Source organism: Nomascus leucogenys, chromosome 24 (assembly GCF_006542625.1).
Source record: "Nomascus leucogenys isolate Asia chromosome 24, Asia_NLE_v1, whole genome shotgun sequence".
In the NCBI taxonomy this organism is placed as follows: Eukaryota; Metazoa; Chordata; class Mammalia; order Primates; family Hylobatidae; genus Nomascus; species Nomascus leucogenys.
In genome coordinates this window covers 25,437,270-25,450,819 of record NC_044404.1, presented here as the reverse complement: position 1 = coordinate 25,450,819, position 13,550 = coordinate 25,437,270, and the positions used below count along the sequence as shown (strand labels likewise).

At 55.3% G+C, this 13,550-nt stretch overlaps 1 protein-coding gene across 5 annotated transcripts in view; it reads right to left on the bottom strand.

Moving 5' to 3' along the window:
• Window positions 1-12,637, bottom strand: part of LDLRAP1 (low density lipoprotein receptor adaptor protein 1) — a 47,572-nt gene extending 34,935 nt beyond the window's left edge. For 3 of the 5 annotated variants that reach the window (XR_004028477.1, XM_030805746.1, XM_030805749.1), the window contains exons 1-3: window positions 12,403-12,637; window positions 2,182-2,324; window positions 1,275-1,387 (exon numbers count right to left, since the gene is read on the bottom strand). Coding sequence is in view for 4 of the 5 variants with exons in the window: in XM_030805746.1 (XP_030661606.1) it covers window positions 1,275-1,387; window positions 2,182-2,324; window positions 12,403-12,490 (344 nt within the window). In the remaining variant the exon portion in view is untranslated. The other 2 variants (XM_030805745.1, XM_030805748.1) reach the window with 2 other exon arrangements.
• Between the last annotated feature and the right edge of the window lie 913 nt (window positions 12,638-13,550).

Genomic DNA, 13,550 nt, shown 5'->3' with positions numbered 1-13,550 from the left:
TTGTTGCCTCCAGTCAGCCTCAGAGTCTCAATCAGGGAGGGGCCGGCAGCCCAGAGGTGGGGCAGGAGTGCCACAGACTCACCCCTCAACCATGTGGCCCCAGCTTCAATCACAGGCATCAACACCCTGGTGGGCAGAGTGTGAAGGTGCCAGGTCCCTGCCTACCTCTTCTCCATCCCAGGGGGTCCAGCTTCCTGCTCTAAACGTTACTGGGTCCTTGGTAACAATAAACTAGATCCTGTTATTCTTCAAGCCCCAGCAAGGTTCCGCCTCCCCTGAGAGGCCTTCCCGGATTTCCCCAGGCAGACCTCCTCCTTGCCTTCTTGGAAAACACTATGCTCTATCTCCTGTTTCCTTCCGACTCTTCCCAACTAGAGTGGAAGCTCCTTGAGGGCATGAGCCGGATTGGAGTCCTCATCTGGCACAGACGTTGGCAGAATAGGTATCTGAAACTGTTGACTAAAGGAAGGCAGGTCTGATCAGGCCGGTGAGAGGAGACATCAGCTGGACCCCCACAACACACATCTATTGACCTACTACTGGCCTGTGCACCAACGGGCTGAGCCATCTGCTTAGAGACAAAGCAAGAGGGTGGAGGGATGCCAGGCAGACGGGAGCCAGCTGGACAGGGCTCCGGCCCGCGTATCCTAGTTCCAGTTCAGCTACTACCTCACTGTGCAGCCTTAGGCAATTCCCTCTCTGGGCCTCAGCTTCTCCATCTGTAAAATGGACCTGAGCTGTCCCTTCCAGTTCTGAAAAACTACAACTGACCAGCTGAGAGAGGTGGGGATAGCCTGAGGCTCTAAGGGCTGACCAGAGGACCCACTAGAGAGACCATCTACACTCTGACCTCAGACCTTGGCTGAGGCCTTCCTGGAATGTCTGGCCAGATACCCAGAGCTGAGCTGCTGCATTCACAGCAGAAGGAAAAGGCAGTGACTCTGCAGTTCTCTGCTCCAAGCCCGACTCAGCGGCATGCTGGTGGGGAGTAGGGGGGCGGGGCACGGGTGGGCTCAGCTGTCTTCTGCAACTGGTGATGATGACAGCAGCAGCTGCCACTTAACCAAATGCTCATCGTGAGCCAGGTGCCGTGCACTCCGCGTTTCCTAACAGCGCTGTGCAGCAGGATCTGTTCCCACCCCCATTTTACAGATGAGGAAACTGAGGCTCCAATGTCATCCAGGTAGGAAGTGGTAGAGCCTGGATTCAGATGGGATACTCCACCTACTGCCCCAAGTGGCAGAGTGGATGGGCCAACCCCATGCTGAGCGTACCTGTATATGGACACGTTCTCAATGAGCTGGTTGGTGAGGTTGTCTGTCAGGATAATTCCCCGTGGCGACACCTTCAGAGTCACCTTCTGCAGCTTCTTCCCACTGGCCTTAGCCTTGGGAGCAGACAGGAGTCAGAGGAGTCTGCCAGCCTCACTTGAGACCCACCCTCATGGCCTGCACTTCACTGTTCCTAAGCCCCAGACACGGGGCCCATCTCAGTTCAGGTGACGGGCAGCAGCCTGGGGAAGACCACTCAGCCAGCACCTTCTTGCAATAGAAACAGGAGCAGCATCTGCTGAGCACCAGCTATCTGTCAGGCACCGTGGACCTCGAGTCATCCTCCCTCTCCCCAGAAAGAGATGGACTCAGAGAGGCTAAGCGACTTGCCCAAGGACACACAGCTAGGAGGGCCTGCAGACTCGGCACTGAATGAGCTAGCACAACCCAGCAGGATGACTCCTGAGTACTCTGCTCCGTCCACTGAGCTGAGGGGTCCGAGGCCACCAAGGGAAGTGGATTTAAAAGGCCCACCCTTGCTCAAAGCTAGGGAGGGGGCAATCTGCTCTCTGATGGGCTACGCTGTCTCTCAGGCCATTGGGCAGGTAGTCAAGGGAAAGCAACCTCCCCACCCTTCCTGGTGCTGATAAGTCACCAATGCATTGGTGGGGAGCCTGGGCTGGGGGTGGGGAGGCTGGAAGAGGCCATAATGGCTGGAGGGAAGCCACTGACCGTGACAAGTCCAATGGTTCCCCTCTGCCAAGGCCCAAAAGCTGGATGGAAGGAGAATCAAGGGCAGGGCCAGGCGCAGACACACCCAACTGGAGTAACAAGCTGGGAGGAGGGCACCCTGGGAAGAAGCTGGTCCTTGGTCCCTGGTTCCCCCACCCTTCCCGACTGGGGTGCTCACCGTAGCCACGATTCTCTTGATGGCAGCGGCAGACAGCTCCTCGCCCTTGGGCTGCTCCACCAGCGTCATGCCCAGGTACTTGAGGCTGAACAGCATCCCCTCCAGCAGCGTCTCCCGCGTGTCCGTCCAGTTCTCAGGCAGCTCTGGGGTAGCACAGGGTAGGCCCTCAGACCCTGCGGCTCAGGGCCCACCACCAGCAACAGCTCTCACCAGCCTTCTTTCCTAGGAAACCCCAGCAAGGGGGATAGGGGGTCTCCCCCACCACTACTGCCACTCTTTTTTTTTTTTTTTTTTTTGGAGACTGAGTTTCACTCTGTCACTCAGGCTGGAGTGCAGTGGTGCGAGCTCAGCTCACTGCAACCTCCGCCCCCCAGGTTCAAGCGATTCTGCTGCTTCTGCCTCCTGAGTAGCTGGTCTCCAACTCCTGATCGCAAGTGATCTGCCCGCCTCAGCCTCCCAAAGTGCTGGGATTACAGGCGTGAGCCACCGCGCCGGGCCTGCTGTCACTTTTTAATAAAGGGCTAAAGCTTTCAGGCACATACCAAGGCTCCATGTAAGCAGCTTTACATAAAATGTTCTCATTAATCCTCCTAAGAACCTATGAGGTCAACGCTTTTATCAAACCCACTGACAGACAAAGACACAGAGGCCATAGAAGCTCAATCACATAACCAAGTCCAGAGAGCCAGGAAGTGCAAGAGCCAAGTTTCGAGCCCTATTTTCAAGCCCAGAGCCCTCTTTACTTCAACGCTACCACTTGCTGAGGGCAAATCATACCATTTCTTACTAAATCCTTAGTGCAATCCTGTGAGATAGTGATTCTACAGATTAGGAGACTGAGGCTCAGGGAGGCAAAGTCATGAGATGAAGGCCACATATGAGTCGGACTTCAACCCTGAGTGGTTCCCACGGCCCCAGCCTGCACTGCTTTCCTCCCTGTGCGCATCGGTAGAGACCAACGGGGCGTGCGGGAGGCTGGGCAGGAGACAGTAGCCCAGGGAGAGCAGGGAAGGGTAAGGGTGGGTGGGGAGAGGAGAAGGTGATTTCCCAAATCTGAGAAGGTTCGAGACCCGCTCTGCTACCTTGCAAGCAGCCCCTGGATGGTCCTAGGGAAGTCCCCTCTCCTCTTTGGGACTAACATTCCCCCCTGTCTGGGCTGTGACAATGGCGCAGAGCAGGGTCCACAAGGAGAGTCCTCTAAAAGCACCAACCACACAAATGTCAGGAAATAAGGGGATGAGCCTGCCTCACTGGGTGGGCAAATGGACCAGAAGGGATACGTGGAAAGAGCGCCCCACCACACAGGTGAGGGCCCTGTGGAGGCAAATGGGCATGAGGGCAAAAGCCGGCTGCACTGATGGTTTCTGACCATCCCCGGCTCCTCGGAAGGAGGAGATGAACAAAGACGAATGAACACCCCACACTTCCACCTGCCAGAGCCCCTTCCTGTCCCCTACCTCTCTGTCCCATTTTACAGAGAGGAAACCCTCACAGATGCTGTGCTTGTAGGAGGTGTTTGTTATGACTGCACCATTTTACCGATGAGAAAGAAAACTGCTCTTCAGCCTCACACACAATCTTGTTAAGGACAGAGCAGGATCCAGCCAGGAATCAGCTTCCAGGGGCCATGAGAGGTAGCCAGGGCCAGCTTCCCTAGACCATCCCCCAGGTAGGGGCTGGGAGATGTCCTGGGCCCTCCCTACCTCCTCCCGAGGCCTTCCTCACTGGCTCCGATTGAAAAGCTACAGGAAGAAAGTTTAGGTGTCGCTAGTTCCCGGGCAGCTGAGGCTCTGGCAGGAATGTGGGCCCCTACTACAAGGCTCAGCTTGGCTCTGGAGTTCCGGCTCTGTCAAGAGCAGAAGTCCGGGTCCAGGTGGCATCACCAGGTCCCCTACCCAGTCTGGATCCCTGCTGCCCCTCTCAGCTCCTGTCCTAGAGCCCTGGGCCTCCAGGGGCTCTGGTCCCCCTCTCCACAGCCAGAAGGAGGCTTGTACACCCACATTTCTCTGGATTTGCCTTGAGCGAGCCACTGTCCCTCTCTGAGGCCATTTCTTCATCTGAAAGAGGGTGCGGGTGTCAGGGCTGGGGAGGGTTATACAGGAACTTACAGATGTACCCAGTTCCCCTCATGTCTTGAGATCAGGTGAGCAGGGACTTACTGACTGTCATCTAGAACCCGGCATGCAGGTAGCGCTCAATACTTGCTCAAGGAAGAAATGACGAGGACAACCCCATCCCATCCCCAGCCCTGGCCCCAGGCCCACTGACCCTCCAGCCCTAGCCCTCATCCCTGGGCCTCCACCCCAACATGAGGCCAGGCCCCCACTGAGATGACCCCAAAGCCCAACATGACCTTATCCTCTGTCCCATCAACCACAAGCCTATTCCATTTGATCCTCCAAAAGAATGTGAAAGTCCCTGAGGTGTCCCCAGTCCTGGGTTGAGTGATGCGGCCCTGGAGCAACTCAGACACAGACCCTGCTCTCAAGTTCACAATAACAGCACCCTCATCAGGGAAAAACAGCGCTTTCATATAACAACGATGCAACGATAATAAAGCTGTAGCTATTACCATCACCTCTAACACTCACAGCCACCTTGCAAGCAGGCATTCTTTCATTCCCATTTTACAGAGAGGAAACTGAGACTCAAAGGACTGACTCTGAAGCCCAAGCTCCTGACCATGAGACCATACTACTTTATCATGCAGCAAGCTACCTTAATTCTAGCAAAAGATCAGGTTTTTGGAGGCGAAGGCGTTTCTTCTCACCTGGAATTAGGTATTCCTAAGGCTTCCCCTCTGCAGGCTAGGATACCCAGGCCACCATTTTCAACCTGAGACCCATCTAAGCAAGGACAGCAATGGAGAGAAGTGCTACTGTGCCTATGACCCGTGCGTGCCCTTGGCAGACATTGATAATCAATTGCAGCTCTACTTCCCTTTGATCCTTTCTCAGCACAAGGCCCCAGGCAAGCAATACTAATTGATCAAGGTTTGAACATCTCATTATCCATTCCTACCCCTGGCAAACATTCTCCACTCTCCCTCTCCAGCCCCCATTTTCATGTCCCCATTCTCCCATTTCCTCTGGTTCAGCCCTTTCCTGGCCCCTTTCCAAAGTCACTTCCGCTCCCTCCATTCCAAAGAACCAAAGCCTGCCAAGGTCACTGGCGATCTCTTTGCTGTCAAAACATTCCCTAGTCCTCCCTGACCCCTGAAATGTTCGGCATTTTTCTGCATTCCTCCTTCCCTGGCCTGACCCTTCCCCTCCTCTAACCACGTCCTTACAGACTGGTTGCCACTCGTCAGCCTTAGGCTCTCAGCTGAAGCCCCTTACTTGATGATACAACTGAAGCCCAGACAGGGATGGGACCCGTGCAAGGTCACATGGCAAGTCAGAGGGACTCTCCTCACCCCACCCAGGCCACTATAGACAATCCCCACAATGACCAGTGACTGTGAGGGAATTTTAAGTTTCCCCGTCTCTTCTCCCACAATATCCCTACATACCCTCTACCCCAAGAAGCTCCAACCATGCAGAGCTTCTTCCTAATAATGTAACATTTACTGTCTAACTTCTGTGCCTTTGCTCAAGTAGTTCCCTCTATCCTAAATGCCCTTTCTTCACTTGATCAAACCCCACACGTCCAACCTCTTCCAGGAAGCCTCCTTTGAGGCCATATAGCCTCGTGGTTAACAGCAAGGCCTTAATCCTAAGATGTCAGCTCCGATCCTTCATGTCTGAGTCATCTTGAGTGAGCTCATTACCTTCCCTCAACCTCAGTTTTTTCATCTTTAAAATGGGGGAAACAACAGCTCTGACTCCTGGGGACTGTTGTGACCCTTGGATAAGTTTATAGAACTTAGCAGAGAGGCAGGCCCATCGCAGGTGCTCAGTACACCTCCCAGTGGGGCCTCATCCCTCCTGTGGGCGGGCTGTTGGTGCCTTTCTTGAGTGTAAATCTCTTCTTCCTCCTGCAGCCACACCACTCACTGCCAAGCACTGCCTACACGTCTCTTCCCTTTAAAGAACCTGCCATTCATGTCTGCTTCCCCAGGACCTGGCTTGGAGGTGTACGCCTGCCCAATGTGGCCGTCCAGTCTGGTCCTGTTTCTCCCTTGTACCCCATGTTCCCAGGCCCCACTGAGATGCTCCTTTCTCTCTAGGAAGCTGCTTCCCTCCTGTGGTCTGTGCAAGTGACTCATCTCTTCATTAGAGTGTAAGGCCCCTCATGCCCACACCCTCCCCACAGAAACCAGCACCTGGGAGCTCTCAGTGAAGGCCCACTGGTAGGGCTCAGAGCCATATCCACCCCACTCGCCAGCCACAGCCGGAGGCCTTATTCCCGGGAGGAGCCCAAGGCTTCAGGAGGTGCTCCCAGAGGCCCCTGGGCAAATACAGGCCTGAGTGCACAGCCCTGTTCCGGTCCTAGTTATTTTTGGCCTTGTAGTGGGTAATGACTGCGCTATTTTAACGTTGCAATTTTATAGATGACCTGCTGCCGGAGTTAGCTGGGGACAGACCATATGCCTGGTCTAAATTACAGCTGTGAACACGTGTTCTGTCCTCGTTAAGGCCCCCCCAACCATCCAGGAGTCAGAGCTGGGCTGAATGCCCTTGCGCCCCTTCTGCTGCTCCCAGAGACCGAGCCTGGCTGGTGTGTCTGCAACATCAGAGCTGCAGCCAAACCCAGGGGCCAGGGGAGTCTCTGACCGCGGCTCTGGCCTCCAGTCTCCCCCAGCCTGGTGGGGAGATGGCCTCAGAGGCCAGAGTGACAACATCTCAGCAGGGGGCTCAAGCTCTGCCCTGACCTGGAGCATAGCTGCTTCTCTGGGCTGTAATTCTATCTGACTAATGGGTTCAGCCCCTCAGGAGTGTCACCAGAAGTTTCTGGATGTGAAAAGTACTAGGAAAATTTCAGAAGTCAAAGCTGTTGAGATTGTTATCAAAAGAAAATAATTTTTAAAATGATAAATTGCAGCAGCTACCATTTCCTAAGTACCTACTTACACAGTAAGAGAAAAATATGCTATGGGCTGTGGAGTTCATAGTCACTGAACCTCCCTGGATCTGTGTCCTAACTTTAAAACAGGGACAAGACAGGCACAGTGGCTCATGCCTGTAATGCCAGTGTGCTAGGAGGCTGAGAAGGAAGGATTGCTTGAGGCCAGGAGTTCAAGACCAGCCTGGACAACATGGTAAGACCTCGTCTCTATAAAAAATAGTTAGCTGGGCATGGCAGTGTGCACCTGTAGTTCTAGCTACCCAGGAGGATCCCTTGAGCCCAGGAGGTCGAGGCTGCAGTAAGCTATGATCACATCACTGCATTCCAGCCTGGGCAATAGAGTGAGACCTTGTCTCAAATAAATAAGTAAATAACAGGGACGATAGGAGTATCTACCTCAGCCAGGCGTGGTGGCTCACGTCTGTAATCCTAGCACTCTGGGAGGCCGAAGCAGGTGGATCACTTGAGGTCAGGAGTTCAGAACAGCCTGGCCAACATGGTGAAACACCGTCTCTACTAAAAATACAAAAAAATTAGCTGCGTGTGGTGGCGGGCGCCTGTAATCCCAGCTACTTGGGAGGCTGAGGCAGGAGAATCACTTAAACCAAGGACGTGGAGGTTGCACTGAGCCAAGATCCCGCTGCTGCACTCCAGCCTGGGCAACAGAAGGAGACTCCCTCTTAAAAAAAAAAAGGAGTATCCATCCATGGGGTTGTCTTGAGGATGAACTGAGTTCATACCCGAGGTGAGCTTAGAACCTCGTTTGGTACATACCAAGTATCACAAGTGTGAGCTACTGTCATTACCAATGGGCAAATGCAAAGAGATTTAACACGTCCATGGCCATTCTCATATTGAGAGAAGAGTCCAGGATAGATCAGTGTTCCCATTTCACAGATAAAGAAGCTCAGAGGAGTTTGACCATGGCTCATAATTAACAGCACTGGGACTTCAGTCCATACCTGCCTCCCGCAGCCCAAGCCCCTTGGTGGGGTCAGGCAGAGCCCTGCAGGGCTGCTCAAAAAGAGTATCTGACCCTCAGTGGGCAGTAGGTGACCTCTGACTCCTTCAAGCTACATGCCCCTCACACAGCCCCCAGAGCCGTGAGAAGCAGAGTCCTCGCCTCCAGTTCAGCATTCCCTGCACTTGCTGTTCCCTCTGGCTGGAACACTCTTCCCAGACTCCTCCCTCCTGGGATTCACCGGTGTGCACCCAGTCACCTTCTCAGAGGGACCTTCCCTGGTGCTGTCAGTGGCCGCCCTTATCCCCGCTGCACACCATTTCCATGTTGTGCTCACTGCCAGCACCTGCCACTCTGCCTGCTGGAGATGCTGAGGCTGGCGCAGACTGGGGAATGAAGATCTCCCCACCCCATGAGTCCTCTCCACCGGGCTTCCAGGAACTGCCCCTCCAGCGGAACGCCTCTGAAGAGCACGTTCTACGCTGCCTCCCACAGTTCCCAGAGCGGGGTTAAGCTCCAGGAGTCCCTGGTGGTAATTTGCTTATTTATTTATTTATTTATTTGAGACAAAGTCTCACTGTGTCCCCCAGGCTGGAGTGCAGTGGCGTGATCCCGGCTCACTTCAACCTCTGCCTCCCAAGTTCAAGCGATTCTCCTGCCTCAGCCTCCCAAGTAGCTGGGATTACAGGCCTGCACCACCCCACGCAGCTAATTTTTGTATTTTAAGTAGAGGTGGGGTTTCATCATGTTGGCCCGGCTGGTCTCGAACTCCTGACCTCAGGTGATCTGCCCACCTTGGTCTCCCAAAGTGCTGGGATTACAGGCAGGAGCCACCGTGCCCTGCCAGTAATTTGCTTTATAATGTCCACTTTGTGGACTCCCCTCACTTCTCACTTGTCCTAACAATAGTTCCTGCCATCTTGTCCCAAATAAATGACTTGCACTCCAATCCTTGTCTCTAGAAGAACCCAAATGAAGACACCATCCTATCTTACAAAGCTGTCCCATCATTTCCTCACCCTGCTTTATTTTTATTCGTCCTGCTACCAGTGTCCACAACCACACCACTGATCTACACCCTTGTTGTGGTGCACCAGACTGTAAGCCAGAGGCGTCCAATCTTTTGGCTTCCCTGGGCCACACTGGAAGAATTGTCTTGGGCCACACATAAAATATACTAATACTAATGATAGCTGATGAGCTTAAAAAAAAAAATCACAAAAAAACTCATAAGAAAGTTTATGAATTTGTGTTGGGCTACATTCATTTGCAATATCTTTTATTATAAATATTATAAATGTGATTAGATCCTCCCTCCCTTGCCTTCCACCATGAACTAGCTTTACTGGAACCTGCACCTCCTATTTCTTCACCCCTTCTCTCTGGGCAAGCACAACCCACAAAGGAACCGGAGGGCCTGAATGATCCCAGTACCTCTGGAAAGGGTGCTGAAGGGCCAAGGTGAGTCCCTCTTCCAGGCAGCTGGAAGGAAAATGCCTGGCCAGGGACTAAGATAAAATATTGATGTCTCCCCAGGGGATGGGAAAAGCCATGTGTGGGAGAGGAAGAGAACCCTCTTTCAAGGTCAGGACAACCAGGAATCCACTGCAGGCATGAAGCTGGGTGGAAAGAAGCCTGGGGTGCTGGCTTTGCTGTGTGACCTCAGGCAAGGTGCTGCCCTTCTCTGGGCTTCTTTCTCCACAAATAAGCAATCATGCTAATCCTAGTGAGGACCTTGAGCGGGAGCAGCAGGTCGCAACTGAGAGCAGGGTTCGAGTCTAACTTAACTCCACTGGCTTCAGTTTGGCCTCAAAACTCAACCGCAGGGACCAGGTCCAAGGCCAGGCCAGGTCACAACCCTGAGCAAGGTGATCCTAGCACCCCCACATACCCCATGGCCCCTGCTCTAACCTGTGGCCACTGCTATCAGAGGCTGCCAGCCCAACCTGGGGTGGGTGGGGCCTGCCCCCAGCTCCTCCCATGGCAGAGTTCACCAAGCGCACTGGTAAGACCCCTGCGCTAGGAATGTGGAGCTCTGCCTCTTAGACGCTCTGTGTCTGGGGCCAATGACTCCAATGCTCAGAGTCTCAGTTCCTTTGTCTCTAAAATGGGCCTGCTCTGTCACCTCAAAGGATTAAATGAGAGAATGGAAGCAAAAACACGTTGTAAAACAGTTACAAAAGCAGTAGTTACCATTTACCAAACTCTTCCGCTATGCCAGGCAAACGCAATTCCACTTGATCCCCACAAACAGTTGGAGGCAGGTACTATTGTTATTTGCAATTTACAGGTGAGGAAATTGAGACTTCATCACGAGGGATAGGTGGGGCCCGGCCTGCCCTCCTTCAGGTCCAGAGGCTCCAGGACAGCACTCTGGGCTTACCTGGGCCTGGAGGAGGGGGAGAGGTGCTCCTCTCCTTTCCTCCAAATGTGCAGACAGGCTCTAGGCCACCAAAACCCATCTCACCACAGTACTAATCATGCTGGCGGCGTCCCAAGGATAGGCAGGGGGAAGAGGAGCAGGGGAGAAGAAAGCCACCAGTTAGGAGGGAGCATTATTACCAATAATCTCCTTGATACTCCTGCCAGTTAAGAGTTTTCATCCCCATGTTGCAGATGAGGAAACGGAGGATCAGAAAGGACAAGTGACTTGCCCAAGATTGAAGATGGCAAGAGAAATTCTCTTCCACCATCCAAAGTGGCTACCTCTTCCGTGTCCCCAGATTCAGAGATGTTTCTTTCTAGCCTCCCTTCCCTTGCCAGCCCGTCTTCCTTCAAAACCACTTCCCTGGGGGCTGCCCCGCCACCCTCCCTCCCTCATTTCTGGAGAAAACCGCAGGATTCTCCCACTGGAACAGATGGCTATTCTCAGAAGTCCTGGTCAAATCTTGCCAGTTTTTAAAGGGTCTATTTTGGGATGCAATCAGTGTGATAAACGGTACATCCCCTGGCCTAGTGGCCCAGCCCTAATGGGTCTCTGACCCAACCCCCCACCAGCAGGCACCACCCCACATTCCCAGTGCCAATGCCAGTTTCAGCTGGGAGGCGGCCACAGCTGAACAACAGAGTGGGGCCAGAGGAGGAGCAAGGCGGGCCCTCTAGGCCCAGACACGCTGGCACTCCTTGGACCAGGGAGCTCGGGCTCCCCTGGCAGAGCCCTGTAAGGCCAAAAGGGGATGGGGTGAGGGGGTGCTGTACTGTCAGTTGTTTCCTGATGAGGGGAGAGGCTGTGGCCCGAAGTGGGTGGCAGGGAGGTGGGAGTGTGCAGCAGTCCTGGGCTCTGGCTCCAAAACCGGCAGGAAGGTCTGTGTGACCCCAGGCAAGCCACTCTCTTCTTCCTCCCAAACAACGAGACCTGCGCTGGGCTGGGTCTTCTGGCTTCAGGGGAAGGTGCCAGGTAACAAGTTCCCTGAGCGTAACCAGAGACAGGGGGAGAGAAAGGGGCAGAGGCCCCTCCCAGATTCCCAGACGCCCCAGGGAGAGGTGGCGGCGAAGTCTGCCGTTTGCCTGGGCACCCAAGGGACTCTGGAAGCCCGAGGGAAAAGATGCAAGAGAAAACAGGTTTCAAAAATAGTCGGGACGCCAGGCTCGTCACCTGGACCCGGCTAGAGGAAGGGACGTAAGGGTCTAGATCGCCTGATGTGGGGCTCTCCCAAGGCACCCCAGGCAGGGCTTCTCTCCCAATTTCAAGTACGTACCTGCGACCCCGGGCTCACACCTGGGTGGGTGTCTGGGCACCCGGAGTCAAAAGTTGGCCGGGTGGGTCGGGCAGGGGGCGGGAGAACCGGCCAGTGGGCTCCCGCTCGCCGCAGCTGCTGGCTGGGGCGCAGGGGTGCGGGACGGGGGCGTCTTCCCAAGCCCCTGCGCCCTCTCCTCCTCCCCCAGACACCGACGACGAGTGCCTGCCTCCTCCTAGCTGGCCAGGACAGCAGGGCGGGAGGTGCCGCGGGTGGCGGGGGCCTCTTCTCCCAACCTGCACCCCACCCCATGCCGGCTGCACCTGAGGACCCCGGGCTCGGGTTCCTTCCTCAGCGCTGACCCTCCTCGCAGCGGCATCGAGCGGCCGGGCAGTAGGTGCACAACTTGACCCCGGCCGACCCCCTGCCCCGCAGGGCCGGGAAAGGGCCACGCCGGGACCGGAGCGCCGGTCAGGCCCCGCCTCTGCCCAACTTGGCCGCACTCCGGGCGCCCGCGGAGGCCCCGCGCGCCTCTGCCCGATCCCGGCCCGGTCCGGCTGACGCGCGCACACTCACTGCGGTGCCGGCCACCGCCCCCCCAGCTCTGCTTGGCCAAGCTGGGGCTCCGGATCAGCGCCCGCCCCGCGGACTTGAGCGCGTCCATGGCCCGCTCCGGCCGCCGCCGCCGCCGCCGCCGCTGCCGCCGCCAAAACTCCGTCAGGAAAAACTTTCCGCCCGGCCCTGCGGCGCGCGGGCTGCGCGCTCCTCCCCTCCCAGCGCGAGCTCCGCCGCGGCGTCCGACGGGGCGGGGCGAGGGAGGACAGGCCACGCCCCCAGACGGGCCCCGCCCCCGACGGCCGGTCTCGCCCCGCCCGGTCCCCGTCCAGGCCCCAGGTCCAGGCACCAAGAGTCTCCGAGGCCGCCCGAAGGCGCCAGAAGATAGCGAATCGCAAGCCCTAGACGCCCCCGCTTTCCTCCTTCTCCCCAATCCCCACCCCATAGGGGCCTGAGGGTCTGAGAGCAGCGGCCTAGGATTTCCAGTGACCATTTTACAGATGGGGAGACTGAGGGCTCCTCCAGTGGTGAAAGGTCTTGTTCAGGGACAAGAGCAATGCGATGTCCAGGGCAGTGGGAGACTCAGGAAATAGTGGAGGCTGTAAACCAGGGATATCCAAACTTTTGGCTTCCTTAGGCCACACTGGGAGAAGTGTCTTGGACCACACATAAAATACACTAACACTAACGACAGCCGATGAGCTAAAAAACAAACAAACAAACAAACAAATAAAAACATGCATATATATACACACGCACACACACACACACTCATGTTTTTTGTTTTTTTGTGGTTGTTTTTTTTTTCCTGAGAGAGAGTTTCACTCTGTTGCCCAGGCTGGAGTGCAGCGGTGCGATCTCGGGTCACTGCAACCTCTACCCCCTGGGTTCAAGCTATTCTCGTGCCTCAGCCTCCCGAGTAGCTGGGATTACAGGCATGCACCACCGTGCCCGGCTAATTTTTGTATTATTAATAGAGATGGAGTTTTACCATGTTGGCCAGGCTGGTCTCGAACTCCTGACCTCAAGTGATCTGCCCGCCTCAGCCTCCCAAAGTGCTGGGATGGCTGTGAGCCACCACACCCGGCCCAAAAAAATCTCATAATGTTTTAAGAACCTTTACAAATTTGTGTTGGGCCCCATTCAAAGCCGTCCTGGACCTCACATGG